The 11,969-nt window shown below is 34.7% G+C and overlaps 1 protein-coding gene across 1 annotated transcript in view; it reads left to right on the forward strand.

Annotated features, from left to right (window-relative positions):
- Nucleotides 1-6,651, forward strand: part of LOC119669402 (unconventional myosin-XV-like) — a gene marked incomplete at its 3' end in the record, with an annotated part of 39,388 nt that extends 32,737 nt beyond the window's left edge. The window contains 1 exon segment of the mRNA XM_038079282.1: nucleotides 34-6,651. Coding sequence (XP_037935210.1) covers nucleotides 34-6,651 — 6,618 coding nt within the window.
- Between the last annotated feature and the right edge of the window lie 5,318 nt (nucleotides 6,652-11,969).

Below are 11,969 nucleotides of genomic sequence, written 5' to 3' on the forward strand. Positions count from 1 at the left end.
AATTTATCTTTAATTTTTACTTTTCTCCTCTAGGTGGTTGTCATATCGGGTGAATCGGGCTCAGGTAAAACGGAGTCAACCAAATTAGTTATGCAGTATTTAGCTGCAGTTGTACCAGGTGGTGGTTCTGCATCAGCTGTTATCACTGAACAAATTTTAGAAGCTGCTCCATTATTGGAAGCATTTGGTAATGCACGCACCGCACGAAATGATAACAGTTCACGCTTTGGCAAATATTTAGAAGTTTACTTTAAAAATGGTGCCATTGTTGGCGCTAAGATCACACAATATCTTCTCGAGAAATCACGTATTGTTACACAAGCGCCAGGTGAACGTAATTACCACGTATTTTATGAGATGCTCGGTGGTTTATCGGAAGCGGAACGAAACAAATATGGTTTATTGGAGGCGGATAAGTACTTCTATTTAAATCAAGGAGCTACAGATTGTGCACCGGGTAGAGTTGATTGGGATTCATTACAAAGCGCTATGCAAGTCTTAGGTGTTTTAGAGGGTGAACGGGAAGGTATTATACGCGTTTTAGCGTCCGTCTTGCATTTGGGCAATGTCTACTTTCACCGTAGACAGCTACGTCATGGTCAGGAAGGTGTTGAAGTTGGTTCAGATGCTGAAATTAAATGGGCAGCACATTTATTACATATTTCAGCTGAAGGTCTACATCGTGCTTTAACTAGTCGCATTACAGAGGCGCGTTCAGAACGTTTGCACACACCACTTGGTATTGATCAAGCGCTTGACTCAAGGGATGCCTTTGCAAAAGCCTTATATGCCGGTTTATTCAACTGGCTGGTATCACGTATTAATTCTATTGTACAGAAAGGTGGCACCCATGACGCACATCGTATTTCTATACTTGATATATTTGGCTTTGAGGATTTGGCCGAAAACTCATTTGAGCAACTTTGCATAAATTATGCGAACGAAAACTTGCAACTTTACTTTAATAAACACGTTTTCAAATTAGAACAAGCGGAGTACTCCCGAGAGCGCCTTGAATGGACACCTTTAACGTGGGATGATAACCTGCCAGTAATACATTTGCTTGCTAAGAAACCTGTAGGCATTTTCCATTTATTAGACGACGAATCAAATTTTCCACGTGCTTCTGACATGAGTTTTCTAGAAAAGTGCCATTACAACCATGCACTCAATGAATTATATTCACGTCCACGTATAGGTGCACAAGAATTTGGTATAACGCACTACGCGGGTCAAGTTTGGTACTGCGTTGATGGGTTTTTAGATAAGAATCGTGACGCTTTACGAGGAGATGTGCTCGAATTACTTGCATCTAGTAAGTTGCAATTGGTTGCTGATCTCACCAAACAATTGCGTGCACAGCGTGACTCTGGTAAAACATTACCGAAAGGTAATAACGGTAGATTTGTCACAATGAAGCCACGTACGCCAACAGTAGCTGCTAGATTTTCGGATTCTCTCCAGCAGTTGCTGCAGTCAATGGGTCGCTGTAATCCATGGTTTGTACGATGCATAAAACCGAATAATGAAAAACATGCATTGAAAATGGATATGCCATGCGTTTTACAACAATTACGCTACCTTGGCATGTTGGATACGATTCAAATTAGACAGAAGGGTTATCCTGTTCGATTGAGATTTCAACATTTTGTGGAACGTTATCGGCATCTAATGCATACGCCATTACCGCGTGGTACACCATATCGTGAGTTATGTCGAATTCTCTTAGAATCCTTGCCGCATACGGGTATAGAAGGTCCTGATTTCCAACTGGGTGCCACACGTGTATTTCTGCGTGAAGCTTTACATCGTTCGCTTGAAAGTGGACGCTCAGATCGCCTCAGAACAGCAGCAATTGTCATACAAAAGAATGTGCGCGGCATGTTAGCTCGTCGTGTGGCTTTGCGAAAGAAGAGGGCCGCTATTAGAATTCAATCGAAGTGGCGTGGATATAGAGATAAAAAGAAATATGTGCACCTACGTAAAGCAGCAGTCAAAGCACAAGCACTATGGCGAGGCAAAAAGGATCGTAAGCGCGTGGTGAAGTTACGTGCTGAATATAAGAGGCGTTTGGAGGCACAAAAAGCACAAAAAGAAAGAGAAGCTAAACGAATTGCCAAAGAAACGATGGAACGTAATCAAATTGCATATCTTGATATACCTGCTGAATTGGCATTCATATTCTCAAAAACCGAAGGGTGGACTCCGCTTCATGGAGATCGACATCTTGTTAAAGTTGTAGGTACAGTACCAGGGCCGCCTGTAGCATCTGACATACCCAAAGACTTGGATCAATTTGCTTTTGGTAAATTTAGTTCGGTATATTGCAATGGGTTACGTTTGTCGCCGAGACGTGAACCTATCTCTACACCTTTTTTGTCACGAGCTGCTTCTCGAGATCAAGATTTTCAGGACGCTTTAGCTGTTTTCAAATTAATTTTGCGTTGGACAAATGACAAAAATTTAGATGGCAATAAGGAAAAAATACTGTCGGATTATATTGTGCATAAAGGTCTCTCCTCACGTGGTCTCCGGGATGAAATACTTGTGCAGCTATGTAATCAAGCCTATAACGCAGATGAAGTACAAGCTCTGCGTATTTGGCAGCTTATGGCTCAATGCCTGTCATGCTTCCAGCCAGGCCCTGCATTTAGCAAATACCTTATGAAATTCATTGCAGATAATGCTCCAATATCTATGAAAGAAATTTTGTTAAAGAAAATATTGCGTAATACAGGGTATTCGCAAACAAATGCATGTCGCACTTTTGTGCCATCTTGGGTAGAATGGCGTGCTATATCAAGACTATCAGATATTGCGGTTGCATTGACACTGCCGGATGATGTTATTCAAACTGTAGCGATTGATTCATGGACTTCGTGTGAAGAAGCTGCATCATTAGCTATATCAACATTAGGTATATCAAATCGTGGTTGGACGATTATATTGGATGATGGAAAAGTGGTGACTGATTCTTGTGGCTTAGATTACGTGCTAGATTTAATAGCTGAAAAAGAACTTTGTCCAGCATTCCCAGCCGTTCGTAGCGATTTAATGAAATCAGGTGCTAAATTTACAAGAACACTTATGCCGGAAGGTGAAGTCAGTAGTCCTAGGCGACCTCAAGTACCTCCACCGGAACCACCAAAAACCAAATCAACATCATCGAGAGACTCACCATTATCAGAGCCTCCAATTGATCCGCCTGTTAGAAAAACTTCGCGTGATTTACTTTCTAGAAGTTCAGCACTAAATGAAAGATATTTTGAGCAAGAAAAATCTAGATCTAAATCATTAGATGATTTGTTGGCAGGCGATGCAACTGAACTTGATCCAATACCCAAACCCGAACCATTAACTAATTTGGGTCTCTCTGAAAGTCGTCTTAATGACCGATATCATTCAGCAGAACGTTTGGCACCTATGAATAAAGAACCAGGTCCCCGTTATCAAAAATCACAACATGCCGGCCGACGTTCTCACGCTGGCTCACATTCAAGTAAATATATGGATAAATCGGAATATGCTACGCGCTCATCAGCTATGTCTGATACAAGTGAAGCGCCTTCCTTAGCATCACATGTCCGTCGGGTGCGGGTACCTTCGCAAGCTTCAGATGTTGATCAATTTCTTGATGATTTATTCAGCCCAGTTTTGGATGGTTCACTGGATGAACTATCTGATGCACGATCATTGGCGGCAAGCATAAGAGGAGGCAGAACTGCAACATGTAATACTAGTTCAGAAACAACAGACCACTTTGATTTTCTAGAAGCACCCGATCTAATTGATGCCGAAGATAAGCTTGATTGGAGTGCTGCGGTTATAAGTAAAAAAATTAAAGGAGGTGGTGACCAGCAGGGTGAGAAACCTAATGGAAATTTAGACGAGTACATAACTGGGCTCTTCAAACCGATATTTGTCAACGAAGAAATTAAAATTTTAACCGAACAAGCAAATCTTATCGAAACTATTAAAGGCGGTGGCACTACACACACGCAGAGTACTACAAGTTCAGGCTTTGTTAGTTCTCCAATTGTGAGTCCCATAAGTCCATTGGTAGGCAATTCTGAGAACTTAATGCAAATGATAAATATACCGACAGACGCAGATCCAAACGTCTATCAACATCAGGTGCAAAGAGCTTTTCTTCAATCCGCAATGGCGCAAAATTTACAAATTCAACAACAACTTTTGGCACAAAACCAAGCTTTGCAGACTTTGCTTAGTCAACAAGACGGAACTGCTGGTACAACTTCACCGCCTCTTGCACCACTTGCACCAGTTCTAAACTCAATGCAGCAAACAACGAATTCCACAACGAGCATCAACAAATCAGTTGTAACAACTAATAGTGTAACCAATAATGTCAATAATGTACGGAAACAAAGTGTCAAAAACAGAATTTCACAGTTTTCTGAAAGTGAACGTAACAGAAAAGCTTCTAGTGATAGTGGCGGATCATTGATTCCACCACCGCCACCTCCACCAATGCCACCACCAGTTGAGGGTAAAGATCCGTCTGAGACGCGTCACTTTCTCGATCCCTATGGCCGAGCTAAAACTGTGCGTATTGGTAAATGGCGTTGGCCTCCACCACAAGATGGACCACAATTTGAAACTGAGGAAGACTTTTTTGCATTCAAGATGCGACAAAATCAAAGAAAAAATACACCACAATCACAGTTTCACAGCAGTAATGGTTCATTAACTGGCTCAGCTATTGAATGGGAGGAGTTTGAAATCGAAACTTCAAAAAGTCCGTCTCCACCGGCCAGTATGCCAGTTCACACCTCCCATATGGTGCGCACATCGATAAAAATAGAAACAAGTGGCGGCAAGAATTTCAATAAGGAAATAATTGAGCAGCAACAACAACAGCAACAACAACAACAGCAGCAAACAATAGTTACAACGAAAATTGCAAAGAAAAGCTTCGAAATTGGTGCTGATAGACCTCCACCAGGTAGTGTAGGTAAATTGAAATTAAGTTCTGAAATGCGACAACGGCTAGAACAAGTCACAGCTGGTCATTCTATACGTTCAACAGTCAGTACAAAATCCGAGCAACGTACACCAGCCAAATTAGAAGATACACGTAAGCTGATGCTACAGCAGCAATTGAGTGGTCATTTTGCTAATATGAGTAACGCACCAGATTCACCTTCAGTGCGTACACAGATTGAACGAATGGAAGGAAAATTATCACCACCACCGACTTGGCCCACAGTCGTACCACCAGCACCGACTGTACCTGCACCTCCACCACCCATTCGGCCACCAACCGTTGCACCACCAGCTCCACCACCAGTGCCTAAGAGTCCGCCACACAATGTACGTGTTGAGCTTGAAGACGAAATAGATTACCGTGGTGCAGGCAGTAAAGATGTACCTGCATTTATACAACGTCAAGAACGAGATACTTTTGGTGCACGACACAACTGGCATGAGACAATGGAAACAAAAGAAAACTATGATTCTTGGGGTAGAACTCAAGCAGCCAAACTTGACATGGTGTATGAAACGAGTTTTAAAAAGGAAATTAAAAACGATCGCGAACGATCTAGATCACGTTCTCGTTCACGTGATCGCGATGATTTTTCGGAGTCAGTATGGGATCGTACTGAGGTTGAAGGTCCAGCTTCAAGTGGTAGTGATCGTGAAAGAGAAAAGGAGCGTGAAAAACGTGAACGCATATATGAAATACGACAAGTAGAACGTGAAAAAGAAAGTAATAAAGTCTACCAACCAGCACCTCCAAAAGTAATTACAGCTACAGTAGAACGTCACGATCGTTCAGTAATTTCCAATGCAAGTGAACAAAAGTTTTCTTATCCATCTCCGCTACCATATAGTAAACAATCATCACCTGTTAGTACGAAAGCAACAGCTGCAACTCCAGCAACATTTCGAACACATATGGCACAAAAATATGAAAAAGAAAGAAAACGTAAATCATCCGCATCGACAACAATCTCACAGAGCACAAGACGCGATGAAACCGAAACGGATGTGGGTGAGGAATGGCCATTACCAGCCATACCAGCGCCAGTACCAGCGCCTGTATCCTTTAAAAATCCCGCAACAGCTTGTCTAACGTACAATCGAGTGCCATGGAAATTGCGTGTACGCAAAGAAGTCTTCCATCCCAATGAGGCAATTGGATCACCAGGCGCGCTTGATTTACTTTTCGCACAAGTTGTATCTGATGTCTTCAATATAACGCCGTGTTTACGTCTAACGGCACAAGAAAAGACTGCAGCTATTAATATGCTTAGCAGTCATGGTGTGACTATAGAAAGTATACGTGGTCAAAACGTGCGTGCGATTGTTAAACGAAATTTGATTGACATGGCACGAGGTTGGCCATTGTATTTCGCACGCTTATTTGCTGTGCAAGGTGCGCCACAATTCTCCGAAGTTTCGGTATTGGCTATATCGCACAATGGCATATATTTGGCTCGACGTGATGCTGATAATCTTATAGTGGTTCAAGCGATATCATTGAATGATGTACAAAATGCTGTGACACTGCCAAGACCGGCTTCATTGCAACTGAACCTACGTGGTGGAGAACATTTGGCTTTGCATGCGATGAGAGCAGCTGCTATACAAGCAATGGTTACCACATTTGTACAGGAATTTAGAAAGGTAAGTGGTTTTTTAATTTAAAATAATTAATTTAATTAATTAGTAATTAAAGAAAACTTTTTCAAACAATTGAAATGAGTTAGAAAATATACTAAAAGTATTTTTAGAAAAAATTCTGTGGTCTTGTACAAAAACAAATACATATGGTTCACTAATAGTGTGTTGATATCTTTTTAAAGTTTTTAATTTGACATAATTAATTGAAAATATCATTCAAATATTTATTTAACAAGAAGGTGATAAGAATTTAAAAACCAAATAAAAAATTCTTGAATATGCTCGTAAGTCAAAAATTTTAATTGCTTCAATAAAACTGCATCTTTCACTAAATTTATATTTTATATTATCAAGTAATATATAATCGCCCGTATCTAGTATCTGCAATGCACATATCCTATATTGCTTTGGCTCGGGTGTGTTGTATTTATGCACTGCATTTATTGTCTTATTGAATTGATATATACATTCGTCTGAATATATAAAAGTTATTATTTATTTAATTTGTTTGTTTTAAAAATATTTTTAATGTTTATTTGTTGAGGTACGTCAATCGTATGAAACTACCAAAATTTCTGAATGATGACTGCAAATAAATTTTTGTATTTAAAGTGATCGAATTTTTCATATACAATTAGACTTTGTATTGCTAAAAGTTTTAAATTAAATATGAAAAATAAATATTTAATATATATTTTATGAATTAACTTTCTAAGAAACTTAACCTTTTATTGAAGGCAATTAGTTATGCCTTGCTTAAGATTTGTATAAAAAAATATACAATATAATACTGTTTAACAATGCTGGACATTTATGAAGATCAACGACATCTTTGTTGGTTATATGATATTATTATCAGGCTTAATACAGAAAAAAATTAAATAAAATTAATATATGAATTTCTGATTTTTACTATTATAGAAAGAAATGCATTATTTTATAATTGTTTATTATAAAATAGCGTTATTAAATAATAGTGACACTCCAAGTATTGCTAAGCACACATTATCAGTGATCTTAGGAAATATTCAAATTTCTTAATTAGTTTATCGTCCGTATAAAATTTGATTGGACTTTAAGTGCCAGGCTTGAAACTCGTGCCTGTCGTATTAGACAATTAGACACGATTAGTCATCACTTCTATATATGTATATGGTATATATTATTAAATGAATTCTATTATATGCGATGGTATAGTATTCTATATAACATATAAAATTATATAAATAATTATGTTCTTTATAATGAACTAAAAATTTATTTTGTCCTATAACAAAATATTTATTTCGGATAGAGAAAAATTTTTAATTCTAAAAAACTATATAAGTGTTAATCAAGCAAATTCTTGGACTGATTATTCAGCTGCTTACTGTTAAATATGCAACATTAGTAGTCTTTGGAAATATGTATTGGTTTAATTGTTCCTAGGTATTTTTATGATCAAAAACTATAAAGTTTTTTAGTTTTTTTTAATTTTTCCTACTATTACTCCATTATTTGTTATAGTTAATATTCGAAACAAAAGTGTGCCGCTCCAGTCACTCATCTATTGTATTCTATGTGCTTAATATTTCAATAAACATTAAATATACTAAATATTCAATTTAACGAAAAAATCCTTTCATTAACGATACTATATAATGAATGCGTAATGATAGCGTAGTCAGTTCCACTATCTACTCTTTATCTACCTACGCTATGCCCATGCTTTCTGGCTTAGATAAACCTAGTCCCCTAGGCACTAAATCTAATGCTCATATCAATCCTCCCTGATTACAGGAGGAGGCAATGTGAATTTTTCACATTGCCGTGGAAATCTTCTCCATTCATTCCCAAGAGGCGGTTTTAGTGGGTTAAAGCATAGTCAATGTTTTGATGACTACTGTGAGTAGGGCTATCCAAACCAGATAATATTGCGGGCTAATACAAATCACTAAATAGGTTGGAGGACCGCAGAAGTAAACACGTTCCGGAGAATGTTAAATTTAGTTTTATTATTTCTTCATTATTTTATCTTTTATAATTTTAACTTTATTAGCATTATATATATTAAATATTTTATTTTAAAATAATGTTGTACAAATTAATATAGTATATTAAAGCCTTTGTCAATTAAGTAAATTAGAGTGAAGTGTAACATATAAATTATTTAAAATATTTTAATTCATTTATTTAGAATACCATTAAAGTAAAATAATGTGATGTTACTAAAATATAAAAAAATATAAATTTGCTTAATTGTGGTAAATTAGAAAAATGTCGAAGCCCGTGGTCCGTGCTTTGGACAGCCCTGCTGTAGACAAATACAATTTTTCTTTAAAATAATACTTAAAATGTCACACCAAAATGCTATGAAACAATCAAGGATGGTCAAGGATACAATGGTCTACGAAAGACAATGTATGTCACATAAAAATTATAATTTTATAAGACCTACAAAAGCAAACCATAAAAAATTAATAAAAACCATCTAGAAGTAAACAAATTAAAGTGTTTTCTCAAAGTAACTACTGGACTACTGAAAGCTTACAATATTTTCCTATTTAAAGTCTTCATTTATTTGATTTAATGAATTTTACCATTTAACAAATGAGCTGTGTAAATACTTTAAATTAAACATCTACTGTAAACACTGTAATTAATTTTATTTACGGTGGAAATTTACGATTTAATTCTTTTTTAATTAAATTAACCAATTGTTATCTGCAACTTGTACTGTACGTACTTCACATAGCCTTGTTCAAAGGCTAATATTATATGTTGTTTATTTAAATTTACTGTTGCAGTATCTTCGAATTTTACCTCTTATGTTAAGTTTTTTCAATAATCACCTCCGAACTCAACAAATGCTATAGTATTTCTGTAGAAAAACTCAATCTGCAAATATCTCATAATCGGTGCGAACTGATTATAGGTTTTTAGTGGGTATCAATGAACTAATTTCGGCAAAAATAAAATATTTTTTAAGTGAGTGAGTGCTATTTATTGGTTTACTTTCTATTTATTTATAACACATTGAAAATTAACTTTTATATGCGAATATGTTTTCTGGTTATTGTTTATAACAAATGGAAAACGAAATGAAATTGTTTAAATAAAGGTGCAGTTTCTGTGTTTCAGTTTTTTGCCAACAATTGGTTTAGCAAATCCGAACTGGTGCAATATGCGCTTCTGTTCGTGTAGGAATTTAACAGTTTTCGCACTTTCGATAGCAGAGCTGTTACGAGCATTAAATGAATTCAATTTCTTTTTACTTAATTTTACTTTCATGTTAATTGTCTTAAACGAAGTAACGTCAACTGTCGTTGTTTTAATTGCTTTACATTCAAATAACAGGTAATAAAACCACAAAACTACTGAAATCTCGCTGGCTAGGCAAGCAAACAAGTAAAACGAGCTCAGCAGCTTCACGGAAAAGCTCGAATTGCTCAAAAACTAAAGTCAAGGGTATTTGTAAAATTTAGAAAGGATTTTATTGTGTTTTTAAAAAAGGATAAAATGAAAATCTAATAAAATTACAGTAGAAAAAAAAATAATATATATGCATATCTGAAGCCAATTTTCTTCAAATGATGAGAGTAGTGTTTTCTTAAATGTTTTGATATGAAGATAACGTAAAAGAAATAAGTTACTATATTTTTCGTACAAAATGTGTGGGAAGGGTATATTAAATTAAAAGACTAATCAGTCACGGACTCCACGTAGATCACTGAAAGTTAATATCGAGTTAATAATTAATAATATCAAGTTAATAATTAATAATATCAAGTTAATAAAAATATTTCTAATACTTAGAAGCAAACGATTAAAACCGCATAAGCTATAATATGTCGATAAGAATGATAAAATGTATTGAAATAGTGACGTCTGTCTGTCTGTTAGATTCTCCAACTGCCTAGTTTATTTATTCGTCGTATTTGACTGCCCACATATCTTATTTATTTCTCTGCCTATTATCCTGTTAATATAAAAAAGCGTCTTTCAGTTTTTATGCTAATCGTAGGACTTTAAAAAGACAGTTTTAGGAAATCTAGGCACCTCACTAAATAAATGTATAAAATTAAGGTCGCTAATTTAACGTCTATAGAAAATAATAGGGAAAACAATATTAAATATATGTCAAATTGATTAATAACGAAATTATCTGTTTGAAAGGAATTAAAGATTCACTAAAATTAAATTTATTTTATTCATATTTTATATATAATTAAAAAAAGCTATTTTTTTCATATATTATATATAATAGAAGATATTAAATTGATGTGTTGATTATTATGATTTCCATAAGTTGGAATTTATTTAATGTTAAATTTTAGTTTTAAAAAAGTTGAAATAATTCTTTTTTTGTCATGTTTAATTAAAAACAGTATATATTTTGTCATATAAGTCTATATTGTTCAATTATTAATCAAAACAACAGTATTCAGTAGTGCGTGTTAAACAAATAAATATTTTTTAACGAACAGGAAATATATTTCAAGTACAATCTTTTCAAGTGTCATTGCCCAGACTTTTTTTATATAATATTGCGAAATAATATCATTTATGATTTAAATCATTTTTGTTTTTAAGTGTAGTTACAGTAGAATAAACTAATAATTGAACTGTTTTTAGTCAGACAAATGTTATAATAATAATTTAAATAATTATGTTTTGTTTAAATATAATTTTTAATTTTTTTATAATTTACAATTTTTTTTTAAATATATGCATATTTTTTATATTACAAGTTATGCCTATAATAGTATCTTCATGAGTTCTATATCAAAACGTTTAAAATTTTATAGAGTCAAGTCTTATAAAACACTCTGTGTACTCAGTTTTTAGTTCAGTTCAGTATAAATTTATATATAGTGTGACAGTCAAACTTCCATAACTCGAACTTCTATAATTCGAAATTTCTATAACTCGACCTAAATAGACGGCAACATGATTTAGAGACCAAATTACATACAATTCTTTTACTCAAAGTCTCCATAAGGGGACCCTTTACTTTGCAAAATGGTACTTCGAGTTATGGAAGTTTGATTGTACATTAATTAATATAAATTTTGTATATATATTGATTTAATGGCATGTAACTCCAATTATGGTTCTATAGCTTACATTTTAAAAATCAAAACTACTCAATTTCTTCTTTTCTATAATTTCCTTTTTTATATGAATAAACCAAATAATATATTTTTTAAATATATGAATAATCTGACCGTGTGATTTCCAATGTACACAAAGCATATAAAACTGCCAACGAAATTGATAATATCAATTTTATAAGGCAGGGACTTTCTGAGACTTCCGGAAAACAAATTTATTTAATAAAA

Source organism: Teleopsis dalmanni, chromosome 1 (assembly GCF_002237135.1).
Source record: "Teleopsis dalmanni isolate 2A chromosome 1, ASM223713v2, whole genome shotgun sequence".
NCBI lineage: Eukaryota > Metazoa > Arthropoda > Insecta > Diptera > Diopsidae > Teleopsis > Teleopsis dalmanni.